At 34.3% G+C, this 18240-nt stretch overlaps 1 protein-coding gene across 6 annotated transcripts in view; it reads right to left on the bottom strand.

Annotated features, from left to right (window-relative positions):
- Positions 1 to 3213: 3213 nt before the first annotated feature.
- The window catches only part of LOC147001924 (uncharacterized), a 72237-nt gene continuing 57210 nt past the window's right edge, over positions 3214 to 18240 (bottom strand). For 4 of the 6 annotated variants that reach the window (XR_015044692.1, XR_015044693.1, XR_015044694.1 and 1 more), the window contains 3 exons: positions 13597 to 13694; positions 4424 to 4459; positions 3214 to 3892 (listed from right to left, as the gene is read on the bottom strand). Coding sequence is in view for 1 of the 6 variants with exons in the window: in XM_085828809.1 (XP_085684935.1) it covers positions 3752 to 3892; positions 13597 to 13694 (239 nt within the window). In the remaining 5 variants the exon portion in view is untranslated. The remainder of the gene's footprint in view (positions 3893 to 4423; positions 4460 to 13596; positions 13695 to 18240) is intronic. The other 2 variants (XR_015044695.1, XM_085828809.1) reach the window with 2 other exon arrangements.

Raw genomic sequence — 18240 nt, 5'->3', positions numbered from 1 at the left:
GCAGGAAATATAGGAAACAATGTTATTAAACACAAAGCATTCCATAAAGAATGAAGTGATTATGCACTGAGAAGTGATGGATATGAACACATGAGGCAGAGAGAAAATGTCAAAGCACCCCTTGAATGTAGAATTCAAGACATTAAAAATAATTCCTTGATGTTAGAATTTGTGTGTTATGACAGGCCAGTCCAAGAATGCATAGATTATAAAAGGATTTGCATGACAAATTAAGGGCAAGCAATAAAGAGTACTAGAGTCATTTAAAATAAAACAGAGCTTTTGTTCTTTAAATTTTCCATTTTAAGGAAATGCTGCTGAGTGGAATTAGAGAATATTTCAATGTGGAATCATTATTGGGTCAAAACTAACTAAGTGTATAATCATAAATTCACGACTAACTTTTTGTTTTATCTTTAAGAAACTGATGAATAAGCTATTGAGCTTGTATAATTAGGATACTGCAGATATTAGTATATCTAAGTAAAATTAAGGATTTCCATTTTATTTGTATTTCAGATAAAAATTAAACATTTTAGTATATTCATGCTCTAAGTAATACCTTAGATATATTTAAGTTGGTAGCATCTTCTGCTTCTGTGCATTAAAATATAAACACGGATCTATCCCCAGCATGTGCTAGATGGGGTAGATAGTGTTGATTTCACTCAGGAGAGAAGATGACCCCTTATTTCTCTTCTACTTGGTGGTCATACACTACTATTTATGGATATTTTGCCCAGTCATCATCTAAATAATTAGAATATTATTCCTTAGAAGAAAGATGCAGATCTTGGTGATGGAACATGTTTTCAATCTTTTGCAAGCAGAGGCATAAATCACTAATGACGAATTCTCTTCAAGAAGAGGCTTCTAGAGGCAACAAGAAGATACAGACTCTTTGTGAGGCCCCCAATCTTCACTTAGTGTTCAGAAACATATAATTTTTTTTCCAGAATTTGTCCTTACTTACTCCTCTGCTCATATTTGAGAAGAAAGCAAGGGCTAACACAGAGAGTCTGAGGATCCAGACTCTTTTACACAAAATGATAGCTCATAAACCAACAAACTAAGAGCAGTACTGAAAATTAGGTAGTAGCAGCTAGCTAATTAATACATTGATAAGTATTTGATCAACTGGTTACCAACCGAACAGTACTCGATAACTTGGAGGTAGTCAAAGAGCACCAGAGCCTAAAACTATCTATACTTTAATTATTCAGTGAAGAAAACCATCAAACTTCAGGATCTTCCTGAACAAACATAACAGATTTGCAAACTCTCTAGTCCAAAAATATTTTTCTGATAAAGATAGGTTATCTTTTTATACTGGCAATTGATATTTGAAATTATATATAAATTATTATGTTACAATAAAAGTGTTTTTAGGTATTTTTGTTATCTTAGTATTTAATATTAATTTTTTGTTTCAGAATAAAGCAGTCTGACAAATATACTATGCAACCTACATTTAGGAAGTAAAGCAGACAATCATTTTAGTCATCTTCTTAATATAATTTACTGTTGATTAAGATAATAAAATAAATAATTTGGCCAACTGAGCTGAATTTCAGGAATCTGGAGACTGGCATAATTCCAAATGTTCAAAGATGAATTCCACTGGCACAGATAATACTTTAGCTTAACAAAATTATAAATGCATAAAAATGTTTGAAAGGGATGAAGAATTTCTTGCCAGAACAAGAACTTGAAGCATGCAACTGCTTTGACATCATCTTTTTTTTTTATACTCTGCAAAGAATGTTAGCTTAATCCATATACTTTCCATGAAATTATTTACTGTAATGATACAAAGGAGTGGGAAAGCATAAGATAAGAAATATTTCTGAAAGTCTAAATACACATTATTTCCTATGCACCTCCCTCACCTCCTCACTATGTATATGAATGAGAAATTCTCACTTGTTTCATTTTGAAATTTCCTACATTTTATATCAATATCAGTTGGCTCCAGAGTTCTCTAGATATGTTTCATTTTATTTCTTTGGGAAAGCTACACAACAACTTAACCCTCACTCTTTGATATAGCTGCATCCTTTCTACTTGAGCCTCCACCACAGTGAATTCTTCTCCTTGGCTTAGTAAGACCCTGAAAAGTCCATTTCATTTTAATCCCCTTTGTCAGATGGAGTGATTGAGTGTTCCTTACTAAGGATATAACAACTATTATAAAAAGGAACAGCATTTCTCTACTCATGCCCCATTCATTTAAAGAAGATTAAATGCTGTGAAAAGGCTACCTCTATTACGGCTGTTTCAATGCAATATGTCTCGGTCAGAATTGCATAACATATCTATTGGAGCTCATGATACTCTCCAGGTTAGACGTTTATGCTTTAGTCACTGCTTCCGAAGTTCAAGGGGCATACTTCAAGTGAAACAACAGTATCTTTCAATATTTGAAGTTATATTTGCCTAAATTCCTCATAATCCATTGCCCATTAAACCATGTTCTTCTTCATGTAAACACTCAATTTTAATTCTTAATTTCTTAGACATCATTATAATCTTAATATGTTATACCAATATGCTAAACTTAGAACTACAAAAAAGGATGGTCAATAGTAGCATAAAAAAAATCTTAAAAGTTTATGTTTACTTGTAATGACTGTCAATGAAATATCATAACATAGCACATATAAATATTATTATATAGAAGTAAATTATATATGTTCATTAATCAGTATTTATGTACCTTCCTAATAGTTATACAAACTCTGTATTTCTTAAAAATTACAATTTCTCTTCTTTGAATCATTATGTAGTTTACATATAAGTAGGAGCTGAAATTATTTCATCATAGTATAGTTACTATAATAAGTGAGAAAACCAGTATTTTTTCATGTTCTTAATAATGACCTATGGAATATAAAAGTAATTACCTCTATCTATTCTTAAAAGAAGTTTGAGATAATCACATACTAAAATTTACTTGCTTCTGTTCTTAAATCCTCTACTTAACAGTTATTTAAACTTCATTTTGTTTAAGGAAGAACTGCTAATTGGTTAACAGAAAAGAACCTTAGAGAATTATGAGATCATATTATATATGGTGATGGTGATTTCTCAACAGGAGAAATTCTATTTATGAAAAAAACATTAAAAGGCTAGAAGTAAGAGAGATTATCAATGATGTATTTATTTATTTATTTATTTATTTATTTATTTATTTATTTATTTATTGGAAGGTAAAATAGCAGTTTCACATTGAAAATAAATCATTCCTTCTATTTCTGAAAGGTGTTTCAATCTCAAAATATCTAAAATCATTTTTATGTTCCCTCTTTTTATTTAATTTTTTTTACACTCCAGATTTTATTTCCTTCCAGGTCCACCCTCCAGACTGTTCCACATTCCATATCTCCTCCCTGTTCCCTGTCTCCATGAGTATGTCCCCACCTCCCCACCCCCCACTCCACCAGACCTCTATATTCCCTGGTGCCTCCAGTCTCTTGAGGGTTGGGTCCATCTTCTCTGACTGAACTCAGACCCTCCAGTACTCTGCTGTATATGTATTGGGGACATCATATCAGGTGGTCTATGCTGCCTGGTTGGTGGTTCAGTGTTTGAGAGAACTCAGGGGTCCAAGTTAGTTGAGACTGCTGGTCCTCCTACAGGGTCACCCTCCTTCTCAGCTTCTTCCAGTGTTTCCCTAATTCAACCACAGGGGTCAGTTGCTTCTGTCCATTGGTTGGGTGCATCTGATTCTTCCAGCTGCTTATTGGGTCTTTCAGAGGGTCATGATAGGTTCATTTATGTAAGCACTCCACATCCTCAGTAATAGTATGAGGCCTTGGGACCTCCCCTTGAGCTGGCTCCCACTTTGGGCCTTCTTCTCCTTAGGCTCCTCTCCATTTCCATCCCTGTAGGTCTTTCAGACAGGAAAAATTATAGGTCAGAGTTTTAACTATTGGATGGCAACCCCATCCTTCACTTGATGTCCTATCTTTCTGCTGAGGTTGGCTTTACAAGTTCCCTCTATACCTCTCCATTTAGAGCTAACCTTTTCCTACATTTTTCTTTTAGTTAAAATCATCATGTATCTACTTTCACAAATGTAGATCTCTTGGACTGACTTTCTTTCTTTCTTTCTTTCTTTCTTTCTTTCTTTCTTTCTTTCTTTCTTTTTTTAATGTTGGCATCCCACAATAAACTCATCATGAAGACTACCTTAATCTAGTTAGAAACTCCAGTTACTTGCTCTCTATCTGCTTCCCTATTCGCAAGTCTAAATTAATCAGTCTTGTTTTCTATGTAACTGAGGACCTCTTCACATGGACTTCACTTCTATTCCATTTCTTTCTTCTTTATCTTAATTAAAAATACATGTTTCTACAATATATTCTGATTAGGGTTCCCTTTTCCTAACTCCCCCGCTGACCTTGCTCCACTCCCTACTCACCTGACTGCTGCCCCATCCTCATGATAATATAAGCATCTAAAAATAATATAATAAAAACAAATAAATTGTAATAGAATAAAGCAAACAAACTACTGAGGGGGAAAGTACACACAGACACACATAGAATTGCACACACAGAGATTCCATAAAAACACAACATTGGAAACCATTCTATATACACAAAGGTCCTGTAAACAAAAAATGAAAAAGAAAAGAAAAACAATGCCTAGACAAAGCATAAGAACACAAGAAATTTCCAAAATTACTAACAAGTTAATCTTGGCTTGTCCATCTACTACTGAGCATGATGCTAGCCCTTCAGAGTGGTTTTTAAAAAGGCTAAATATTTTTATAATCTGCAAGGAAACCAGACATGAAGAAAGAATTGAAGCTGCTAGAGGGAGTGGAAGACATCAGGAGACCATGAACTGCAGACTCAACTAAGGAGGGTTCACAGATACTGAAGTAGCAATTACAGAGCCCGGGCTTACACTAACTTCACTGCAAATATGTTACAGTTGTTAGCTTGGTAGTTTTGTAGGACTTTTATTTTTCCATCAACTATATTTAATATTATTATTAATAATAATTTTATTTACTTACTATCCAGATGTTATCCCCCAGCCTCCTCTTCCACAGTTCATCATGCCACTCCTCCTCCTCCCTGTCTCTGAGAAGATGCTCTCCCACCCTCAGGCCTACCCCCTCCCTGGGACTTCAAGTCTCTAGAGGATTAGGTGCCTCTTCCACTGAGGTCAGACCAGACAGACCTCTGCTATTTATGTGTTGGGGGCCTCCTATCTGCGCATGTATGCTTCCTGATGGGTGGCCCAGTGTCTTGGTGTTCCCAGGGGTCTGTGTTAGTTGAGACTGCTAGTTTTCCAATGGAGTCACCCTGAGTTTCGAGGGACTTTAACAGCGGGAGTGGATGTGTTAGATATGGGGAATTGTACCTAGTCTGATTGGAACTTGTTATGCCATGTTTGGCTGATATCGCAGAACAGCCTGCTACTTTCTGAAGGTGAAGAACAGTAAGGCTGATGTTTAAAGTAGACAGGGAAGACAAAAACCCTAAAATAAAAATTATTAACAGTATAAGCTAAAGAAAACACTTTTTGTTTCAGTTCAGGTTCACTCACACATTTTGTTGCATCTAGAACATTGTATTTTAAAATGTGATGGTTCTTAAAACACTACTGGAAAAATATAAAAATATTTAGTAATATTTATGTAATTAATTTCTCCATGAACACAGCACTGTCATTTAAATGAATGTATTTATAATATTTTATATTGGCATATAATTGATTTGTATTTGATTACTCAGTCTAAATATTGTATTATGATATTTAGACAAGGTACTAGTCTAAATTTTTATATAAATAATCTCAAGTTTGTTTAGTTGTAAACTTTATTTCAATTTAATAAGAACTAAATCATGTTCTACAGTTAATAAATGTCAGTCTTGAGACTCAAATGTTTGCTTAATGCCAAAATAGATTATTGTTACACATAACAACAGTGTTGCTCCTTAAATATTGTTTTAAAGTCTTGTTGTCTAGTTCATTTATTTAATTTCAAATTTCCTAAGTAACAATTCTGCATATTTCGCTACTATCTACCATATGCCAAGTATACTATAAAACATGTATTAGTTTCAAACAAATATGTACTTAGACTTAAATGAATGCATTCACTAGTAACGTGTAAGGAACAAGTTAGATTTTCAAGACAACCACTAAAAAAAGTATTCATATTATTTACTTTCAAAAGTAAATTTAAAATTAAATTTTTGATTACTATCCTCGCTCCATTCTTCAATAAAAAAGAGTTTGCTCTCGTTAAAATAATTAATGTGTATAAAGTAAAATAGTTCATAAAATGTTATTTCTTGATACATAACCAGAGCTAACTGTCATTTTGACTACAAGAAAAACCATAAATCTCCAATACCAAAAAAAAGCCTATAAATTGTTCTTCAGACTGCAAACAAAATGAATTATACAAGAGAAATACACAGGAAAATATCATTTTTAAAAGATATATTAAACACATATAAGATAATGTTTTATCACAGCATACTGCTAAATGTAAAGTTTTAGATATTTTATTTTTTTATATATGCTTTTGTAAATTATGGTAAGCAATACAACTTTAGGAAAGACAATGCATTTTTTTAAATTTTTTACCTAAAGAATAAGATAAAGAACTATGAGAATTTATGCTAGAAGAAATCTATTAAATAACTGATAACTGAAAAGTCTTTAAACATTACTAGCTAATTATCTGGTAATCTGAGGAAATTTGAGAAATTTTTAAACATCATACTTGTAAGAGAGGAAGTCTCTATTCAACTTCAGATTTCTTTGACTAAAAGCCTAGACATGGAATGAAAAAGGAAAGATGCATGAAAAATGCAAGAAGCATCTTGAGAAAGAAATGTCAAAGGCTGCATCTTTATTCTTTAATATTAGTGTTTCTTTCAAAATGTTCAGCAGTCTGACTAGGTTCTGTGCATATATGTTTCTGTTGTTAGCTTGGAGTCTTGTGTGGGATTCTGATCAGTGTGACCTGATGTGTCTCTGATACTTTTATTCATTTTGGGATGCTTTTTCTTCCAGCTTTGTCCAGCCTGTATGTGAGAGCTGCTGCTGTATTATGATGTATCTTTTTTTTTTTATCATGTTTGATTGCTGTCTCTTAGAGGCCTGCTCTTTTCTGAATGGACTTGAGGAGGAAAGGATCTGTGAAAGATGGGAGGTGGAGATTATAGCTAGGAAGAGTGAAGGGGAGGGGGAAGCTCTGGCAAGAATGTATTGTATGAGAGAAGAATCTATTTTCAATTTAAAAAATAGCAGTTTAAATTCACAACCTAATTAAATAGCATTCTCTTGATGATGAATAACTATTTATAAAAATGACAAAGTCAGTTTAAACCTGATGAAAGGCATATAAAATATTTTAACAATCTGGTAAAGAGGTTATAATATGAAATAAATAAAGGGTGATCATGAGAGAGTTTGGGGGCAGGAAATAGAGTATAATTACTTACAGACATAGTTATATTACAATCTAAAAACAACATAAATATTTTTTTCCATGAAGTATTGGAGGAGTTTTCTCTGATAACAGTTAAGCTAGGCAGGTATAGCATTATACTACATATCATTAATATTGTGGTCTCCTCACTCATAGCATGGGTCCCAAGCTAGGCCAGTCACTGATTGCTCCTTCCCTCAAATTCTGCTCCATCTTTTACCCCTGCACATTTTATAGGTAGGACAAATAGTGGGTGTAAGGTTTTGTGGCTAGCTTGGTGTCCCAATACTTCCACTGAAAGTCTTGCCTGGTTACAGGAGATGGCTGGTTTACACCCTATACCTCCCATTACAAGGAGTCTTAGCTAGGGTTACCATCTTAGATTCCTAAGAGTTTCCATTGTCCTAGGTTTCTAGCTTATACCAGAGATGCCTGCCCACCTTATCCAGTTGTCTCTCACAGTAGTCTCTCTCCACATCCTATCCACATCTCATCCCTCTTCTTCCTATCCATACCTGTCCCCTACCAATTCCCCTAACTCCAGCCACCCTTAAGTCTAATCTATTCCTCCTTTCCAGTGAGATTAAACTGTCCCACCTTGGACCCTCCATGTTATTTACTTTCTTTGAATCTATGTTTTGTAACATGGTTATCCTGTGCTTTTATGAATAATATTAACTTATAAGTGAATACATACATCTTAGCATTTTACTGCTGGGAAGAAACACCATGACCAATGGAACTTTTTAAATTGAGGCTGTCATAGATTCAGAGGTCCGGTCCACTATCATCAAGGTGGGAGCATGGCACCACCAGGCAGCCATGGTGCTAGAGAATCTGAGAACTCTACATCATTATGCAAAGGTAGACAGGAGAAGAATGGCTTTCAGGCAGCTAGGAGGAGCATAACATTGCCCACTTCTGCAGTGACACCCTTCTTCCAACAAGGTCATACCTACTCTAACAAGGCCATACCTCCAAATAGTGCCACTCAATGGGCCAAGAATATTCAAACCGGCACAATGTTTGTCTTTTTGGTCTGGGTTAACTCACTCAGGACAATCTTTTCTAGTTACATCCATTTTCCTTCAAATTTCATTATGTCATTTATAAAGGGATTTTGATCCACCAACATGGCTGGTCTGATCACATCCAAAGACGTTTAGGGTCTGTATGATCTGGCTGGAATGCAGTCAGACCCTTAGTACACAGCTTTGATCCCTCTGGCTGGAATCCTTTAATACATAACTTAAATCTTAAAGAATGATGTCTAATTGAGGGTCAGAGAAAGTGATGAATCAGAGAAATATTTGACAGAGTGAGTCAGAGATATCCAACTCTCAGGAGAAAAGCTATATAAGAGCAGTGCAGGGGAGTTGAGTTCCTTCAGTTCAGTTAACTGGAGTTGAGTTTATTTTAGTACAGTGAGTCCAATGCAGTGTAGTGCAGTTGAGTATAGAAAAATTTCAGCAGAGGAATTTCTAAAGGCCAAGAAACAATCAAAAGAATTATTCAAGTCTTTAATCATCAGAGAAATACAAATCAAAAACTCAAGTACAGCACATGCTTGAGAGGATGTGAAGTAAGGAGAATATTCCTACATTTCTGGAGGGAGTGAAAACACAACCAGTTTGTAAATCAATCTGATGGTTTCTCATAAAATTGGGAATAGTTGCACCTCAAGACCAATCGATATCACTCCTGGGTATGTACCCAAAAGATGCTCCACCATACCTACCACAAGAGCTCTTGTTAAACTATGTTCATAGCAGCTTTATTCATTATAGTCAGAAACTAGAAATAATCTAGATTTCCCTTAGTGAAGAACAGATAAAGAAAATGTGGTTCATTTACACAATGGAATATTACTCAGCTATTAAAAACAAGGGCATCATGGAATTTGCTGGCAAATGCATGAAACTAGAAAATATTATCCTGAGTGAGGTAACCCAGACCCAAAAACCTACAAGGTGTGTGCTCACTTATAAGTGATTATTGCCCACAATGTACAAGTTAACCAGGCTAAAATCCACATATCCAAAGATGCTAAGTAATAAGGTTTACCCAAGAGATACCTGAATTTCACCTAGAAGGAGAAATAAAATAGACATCTGAAATAAATAGAGTTAGAGAACTGTATTTGAGAAGGGTAGGGAGGAGATTGAGGTGGTGCAGGAGTGAAGATGTGGGAAGTTTAGGAGAGAGAAAAGAAATCAGTGGGGTCATTTCTGGAATCAGGCTGGCTTCTGGGTGGCTTTGTTGGTGACTCTAGCTGAGACCTCTACCTGAAGAGGCCACCTCCTGTAGTCAAGCAGGGCTTCCAGTGGAGGGAGGGGGACACCATTAACCCACAAAACTTTCAATCCCTAATTTGTACTACCTACAATAATTGCATGGTTAAAAACTCAGCGGAGATTGAGGGAATAGCCAACCAATGAATGGTTCAACATGAGAGCTACTCCATGGGAAATAGCCAACCCTGACACAATTAATGATACTCTGCTTTTCTTTCAGACGAAGCCTAGCATAAATTTTCTGGGAGGTTTCATCCAACAGCTAATACAAACAGATACAGAGACCAACAGCTAAGGAATAGGCAGAGCTTTGGGAATCTTGTGGAAGAGTGGGGTTGGGGAGAATTGAAGAAACCAGAGAGATGAAGGATACCACAAGACCTACAGAGTAAACTAACCTGTACCCCTGAGTGTCACAGAGACTGAAGAACAAACCAAAAAGCATGGATGGGCTTTTTTTATAAGCATGCATATTATTTTATATGATGAACAAAAATAGTAATACATAATATAACAATATTAACATCACTGAATGTCTCAATCCGTACTATGAAGAAAAAAGAAATATATCTAATATACTGGAGTATAAATTATATATTTTAATTTAAATTTTATAGTCTTCAGTTCAAAGTCAGATATAGGTTTAATCTATAAGATTTAATAAACATGGCTTTCAGACAAGAGGCATTCCCATACAATTGCTATGCTAGGGAATATTTTATTGTGTGTATGTAGAATATGGCCCAAGGATTCGTTGCTACCAAAATATAGCATAAGTAGGAATCAAAGCCAAGTGAGAGCTATTTTCCTGTTTTTTTTTTTTGTAGGAAGTTTATACATTTTCATTTAGCACCCCAAATAGTATTATTTTGTCATCATTTTAAAAAAGAAATAGGACTATATCTGACCAATACAAGAAGAGTAAATATTATACACACACACACACACACACACATATATATATATATATATACATATATGTATATATGTATATATACAAATATATGTGTGCATGTAGGAGAGTTGGAAAAGTTTTAAAATATATACACAATATATAAACCATCAATTTATGTTTAAGTCTATTGAAATTTAAATTTTCAATGAAAATAATTTCTGTCACTGATGGCTTTCTGACATTAGTTTTTGTTCTAGAGCTGCAGGATGGTAACAGAATATATCCATCTCCATGCCCAGACAAATCACTTTATCACTTATACTAATTGTCATGTTTTAAAATTTTGAATGTTGCTTTCCTCAACAACCTAGAGACCTTTGGATAAACACCCCAACTGTGATTATATACACAATTATCAATGTTGTGCCCATTACATGTGCCTACCCTAAGCAAATAAATAATGATTGGGGAACTCTGTAATTTCAATTCAATATGACCATTGACTTAAAGTTTGGAAAGGGATCTACTTATATTTGCCACATCAAATTAAAATGATGGTGTTTTATTGTTATTTCAGCTGTATAATATTTCCAGAGCTGTATAAGATAAAATGAGTTAATTTATGTGCTAGAATCTATTACCTAGAAACTTAAAGGTAGAATATCCAGATTAAAAATTGTTAAAGTTGTATATTCCATGTATAATCAAAATAACCTGAAATGCCATCATTTTCCTGATCTTGAGACATAAGTCCTAAAATTGACAGAGGAAGAAGACATTTTCATGTATATTCTGTTTGAGTCTATCTAAATGTACTGATTGATTAATGCAATAAAAATAACAATGGAGTGAAAAAAGCATTTTATTCATCTTAGTAGAACAAATACTAAAAAATTATACTGGGACAATTTTGTATAATGTGAAGTATAATAGGCAGTTGGGACACACATTTGTATAAAAACAGCATAAACAAAAAATCATGAATATAAAAAGATTTAAGCATGATAGAAGACCCAGAGATTTAGTAGCAAAAAAGCAGATGAAAATCGATGCCCACTGTGCCATTTAGTTATCTGAGTTTCTCAGACTGTCAATATGAATATTGACCAGTGGAGATCCTTTTGTACTATGGATGAAAATAGTCAATGCTAAATTGCAATTAACATTTTCTTGAAGTCCATTAGTGTAGTTAACATGCATGTAAATCAGTGCCAGTGAAATCATATGTATGTACATAGCAAAACATAGCCTTGAAATTAGCACTTTTAGTTCTCACAGTGTCATCGTGTATCTAGTAGATGTGTTTACATTTCACCAGCTATACTTTACTAATACGAATATTTTTATGAGACAAAGAGCCTCCAAAAAATGCCATTTAGGTCATTCTGTATTGGCCACCTACTGTTTGTCTCTCTCCTAATGCTCTGTCTGGGCTTTTCGTCTTTTTCTTACAGGATTTTGCATATAGATTTGGTTTCTAGTTTTGATTTTATCATTTTTTTGTGTGTCCCTGTGTCCATATGTGCTTCCTGTGATTTTTCTTTGGTTCCTTTCCTTCTGTTTCTTTGTTTTGTCCTATTGTGGCTTATTTGCTTCTCTTTTATCTTAATTTGTTTTTTTTATTATTATTATTCAGGTGCCTGTTTGTTTCTAGCAAGAGAAAGAAATAAAGGGTGTATATTTGGGTGGGAGGGAGGCAGGGAGGGAAAACCATAGTTAGAATATGTAGTATGCTTGCAAACTTTATATGCCCCAATATAGGGGAATGCCAGGGCCAAAAGAATGGGAATGGGAGGGTAGGGAAGTGGGGGGCGGTATGGGGGACTTTTGGGATAGCATTGGAAATGTAATTGAGGAAAATATGTAATAAAAAAAAGAATATGTAGTATGAAAAGAAAGAAAACATTTTCATCATCTATGCCTGACTATATAGTTTGCAGTTGAGTAAGACATTAAACAGCAGCTTATCAATCAATAAGTCCAGATGCACATATGGCTTAAAGGAAGTTTATAGTAGAGTATAAGATCACGAGATTTAAACTAAACTAATCTTTTGTATTTGCCAGTGTGATTCTCAGGTAAGACACTGTTCTTTTACCATGGCTATAAGTCTAGAAGGAAATAGAAATAAAAAGCATAAAAGCAGGTATCAGCTTTATTTTAATATAAAGTGCCAAGTTACAGATTCACAAAAATTGACTGATTGCAAACAAATCAGTACATTAATGTGGAAAATTAGCCAGTGCAGATCCTTTTGTACAATGTATGTGTGAATAGAGAATTTGGATAGAGTGTGCTAGATTCAAGACAGGTGCTTCTATACTTATTTCTAGATTCTAATCTATAAACTCATTGTAAATTAAAACTATATTAAAAGAAGAAAATACATTTAATACACCCAAAATATGGAACCTCATGTGAACTGTGAATTATTTACCCTTGTGATTGTGTAGTTAACTAGAGCCACACTGACTACTAAGGTCTACCATCATGAGAAAGTACCACATTGCACTGTGTTGCTACACATATGAATTTTGCATATTTTTTGAAAACCTGAAGGCAAGTTCTTTTGCAATTTTAATTGTATACTTCTTGCCTACATGTGCATGCATATGGGGCCACACTTTAGAATAGGACTAAAATAACAATAGGAACAGTTTAAAAATGGTTCCTTATACTAATAGTTCTATGAACTACCAAAGTTTATAATTAATGGATGAAGCCTAAACAGTGCCTGCCCTATCAATGCCAGAACTTCTGCTGGTTTGATCTTGACCTGGCCTTGGGTAGGTGGTCAATGGTCCTCGAGCTCATGAGAGAGAGAGAGAGAGAGAGAGAGAGAGAGAGAGAGAGAGAGAGAGAGCTACAGCCACCAATTATAGATATGGTAGCATTTCACTGCACTTCAGAGTTTCTGGTTTTAACATTTGCTTTGTTTAACTTACGTAATATTTCCTGAGTCTTGGCATAATAAAAAGGCTTGTCGGTAGAAATGTCCTATTTAGAAATGAGGCATCATTTTCTTCTTGGCATGTTTTTTCATCTGAGGAGAATCATAACACAAAGACATTAATAAATGCATAGATGCATTAATAAATGCTTAGAGAATATATTGGGGAGAAGCCTAGAGCTTTGTCAGGAAAGTTTGTGGGAAAGTAATCCCTTTTTACCTCTTTGTCTCTTCAGCTGAAAAAATGTTTTCAATTTGTTTTGAATTCTTTCAACATTTCTGTGATTAATAAATGAGATTATGTGTGGAAAATTATTGATCAAAGATAGGCATTCTAGCATGTGTATAGTTATGTACTGTGTGTCACATAAATCCTTTATTGCATTAAGTAGTTCCAAATAATTCAAAAAGAAAGACATGTCTGGCTTTCTAGCATCATGCACTGAAACTAATATCAAACAGACCGACTGAGCTAATAGAGTGAAGTATAAAATTGAAATATGTATCTATATTACCAGTCACTCAACAGATTTTTTTGGCTAGTGTTGTACATGTTATTCTCATTCATCTCTTATCCAATTTCTTCCAGGAATGATATTCCACTGAAATTTTATATTCTTTAGTAAAAGTGATAAAATATCATGCAATCAATGTATACTTTACATTCACCAATAAGGTTTCCTCTTTTTATTTTGCTTGAATTTAAAATATACTGCATTTGTGGTTAATAAAGCAGTACATTTATTTCAATACATTGAGAGTACTAAAATTCTGTCACCCCTGTTAATCAAAGTGCACAAGAGAAGAGTGCTAATCAAGTGAAGAGAGCATTACAGAAATCTGTAGAATATATGACACGAAAGAACTGTGTTACAATTCTAGAGAAAATGTATGCCCCAAACAGGTGACAACAAAGTCAGGTATTCATGAAAACACTGCTTTTTTGGTTGCAAACAGTCTCCTTCCTGATGTTGTTTCATATGACAGATTGAACCTCTGTCTCTCTGCTTTCTTTAGGACAGCAAATCCATCTGTAGGGCACATGTTAAGTATCTCATTAGAAACCAATTAATCACCTTGCAAATGTCCCAACTCAAACACTCAAAAATCAGTTTGGGACTAAAGATATAAACAATAAGATTATGGCTTGGGGAAGAAATCCACAATTCAGTCCATAGTGTATTTTATCTTTAGAAATCTCAAAGCTTGCTCATTTATCAATTATATATGGATTAACCAAACACTTAATATATACTTTAACATAAGTTGCTTACATTATAAATACTTATACAAAGAAATAATCAAGGAAAATAGTTGTTCACATAGCACACAATTATTATTTATGTGTTTATATTTATATGTCATTTTTCAGATGCCAAGGTGCATCGTGAGATTCTTATTTTAGACAAATAAAATCATTTACCTCCTTTAAATCTCTCATTCTTCCTTAATTTCATTCACAATTTCAGAAACATGTTTTTCAGAATTGTAATGTTGTGCAAGAATATATAGCACCCACAGGATTAAGTAGACAATTCCCCTGTTCTGAAGTTTTGCTCCTTCAAAGCTGACATCAATATAACCTGTCATACTAAAGGACATTTTCAGTAGAGATCAAAGAGTCCAGGCAATCTTCTTACTAACCATTTCTTCTATATAATCCTCTCCCTCCTGTAGGTGACAAAATGCCCTGAATTTTCCATTTTCAGTTAGTGCATGCACTTTATGACATAAAGGCTAAAATAATAATCTTTACCCAAAGATTCACTCCTTCTACAAAAGCTTAGTATCCTTTTTATGAACTATCTGTTTGACATATATTCACTAAAGATTACCATCTTATGGTAATGGGATAATTTATTATTTTTAATATGTCAATAATCTAACTCTGTACAGGAAGAATGTGACATAGAAAACTCAAACAACCCCCCTACACAATTAAAATGCTAGATTCAGATTTTCTTCAGCTGATATTTTAAGATTCAATAAAGATATTTCTATCAACAATACAAATATAAAACATTTCACATTCATAGACTTATTAATAAAATGAATCATGTTCTCTGACTTGAACATTTTGTGCTAAACAAACTCAGTCATTTGGATATTTTTGGGCAAACTGTGATTTTGAAGAAATGAAAAAAATAATACAATTGGAGAATATTCATAACTGACTTGTGTGGAAGTATTAATAAATAGAAAAATCAGTATATCCTCTAATTTATATTAAGAAGGATTATAAAAGACAGAGTAGCTGTCTCATTTGAAAATTATATTTTTAGAAAATGTATTAGTCACACAACTTAACATACAAGATTTGAAATGCCCTTGTAATAATTTAGAGTAGATAATCCTATTTTTTCCATTTTTTCTTTTATTGAATATTTTCTTTGTTTACATTTCAAATATTATCCCCTCTCCAGCTTTCCCCTCTAGAAACACTCTATCCCACCACTCCCCCTGCCCTTATAATGGTGCTCCCCCATCCTCCTACCTACTCCCACCTTCTTACCTTGCCATTCCCCTACACTGGGGCATCAAACCCCCACAGGACCAAGAGACACACCTTTCATTGATGTCCAATAAGGCCATCCTCTGCCACATAGGCAGCCAGAGCCATGTGTCCATCTATGTATAATCTTTGAATAGTGATCCACTCTCTGGGAACTCTGGGAGGTCTGGCTAGTTGACACTGTTGCTCCCCCTTCAGGGATGTAAATCCCCTAAGATCCTTCAGTTCCTTCTCCAAAACCTCAAGGATCAAGGAACGCCACATAAAACAAAAGACACTAAAATTTATAGAGGAGAAAGTGGGGAAAAGCCTCGAAGATAAGGGCACAGGGGAAAAATTCCTGAAGAGAACAGCAATAGCTTATGCTGTAAGATCGAGAATTGACAAATGGGACCTCATAAAATTGCAAAGCTTCTGTAAGGCGAAAGACACTGTCAATAAGATAAAAAGGCAACCAACAGATTGGAAAAGGATCTTTACCAGTCCTAAATTCAATAGGAGACTAATATCCAATATATACAAAGAACTCAAGAAGATGGCTGGACTCCAGAAAAATCAAATAACCCCGTTAAAAATGGGGTACAGAGCTAAACAAAGAATTCTCAACTGAGGAATTCCAATAGGCTAAGAAGCAGCTGAAAAAGTGTTCAACATCCTTAGTCATCAGGGAAATGCAAATCAAAACAAACCTGAGATTCCACCTCACACCAGTCAGAATGGCTAAGATCAAAAATTCAGGTGACAGCAGATGCTGGCAAGGATGTGGTGAAAGAGGAATACTCCTTCATTGCTGCTGAGATTGAGTGGTACAACCACTCTGGAAATCAGTCTGGCTGTTCCTCAGAAAAATTAGAAATAGTACTACCAGAAGATCCAGCAATATATCTCCTGGGCATATACCCAGAAGATGCTCCAACTTGTAATAAGGACACATGCTCCACTATGTTCATAGCAGCCTTATTAATAATAGTCAGAAGCTGGAAAGAACCCAGATGTCCCTCAGCAGAGGAATGGATACAGAAAATGTGGTACATTTATATAATGGAGTACTACTCAGCTATTAAAAAACAATAAAATTATGAAATTCTTAGGCAAATGGAACTCTCTGTTTAGCTCTGTTAGAGACTTTTCCTCACTTTCTCTTATATTAGATTCAGTATATCTGGTTTTAGGTGGAGGTCCTTGGTTCACTTGGACTTAAGATTTGTACATGGAGATGAGAATCAATCAATTTGAAATCTTCTACATGCTGACTGCCACTTGAACCAGAACTATTTGTTTAAAATTCTGTCTTTTTTCCACTGGATGGTTTTAGCTTCTTTGTCAAAAATCATCCAAAACTTTTAATGTGAAGGGATGATCAATTTTGCCAAATGCTTTTTCAGCATCTAATGAAATGATCATGTCTTTTTTTTTCCTTTGAGTTTGTTTATATAGTGCATTAAATTGATGGATTTCTGTATATTGAACCATCCCTGAATTCCTGGGATGAAGCTTGCTTGATTGTAGTGAATAATCATTTTAATGTGTTCTTAAATTTGGTATGCAAGAATATTGAGTATTTTTACATCAATATTCAGAAGGGAAATTACTCTGAAGTTCTTTCTTTGTTGGGTCTTTGTGTAGTTTTTGTATCCGCATAACTGTGGCTTCATAGAATGAATTTGATAGTGTTCCTTCTGTTTCTATTTTCTGGAATAGTTTGAAGAATATTGGCATTAGGTCTTCTTTGAAGGACTGATAGAAACAAGAAGATTTAAATAATCCCATGCATCCTATCAGATCACCAGAGACTAAGGCTGATATTCAATAACAACACAAACTATAGAAAGCCCACATTCAAGTACAAGCCAAACAAAATTCTACTCAATTATAACGTGGTTAAAGAAGAAATAAAGAAGGAAATTAAAGACTTTTTAAGAATTTAATGAAAATGAAGGCACAACATACCCAAACTTATGAGAAACATTGAAAGCAGTGCTATGAGAAAAACTCATAGCTCTGGGTGCCTCCAAAAAGAAACTGGAGAGAGCAAATAATAACTCCTTAAAAGCACACCTAAACAAGGAGTAGACAGCAGGAAATATTCAAACTCAGGGCTGAAATCAACTGATTAGAAACAAACAA

Source organism: Mus caroli, unplaced genomic scaffold (assembly GCF_978045245.1).
Source record: "Mus caroli unplaced genomic scaffold, Mus_caroli_1 scaffold_12, whole genome shotgun sequence".
Lineage (NCBI taxonomy): Eukaryota > Metazoa > Chordata > Mammalia > Rodentia > Muridae > Mus > Mus caroli.
Note: the sequence above shows the minus strand (reverse complement) of the source record. Positions and strands in the feature narration are given on the sequence as shown.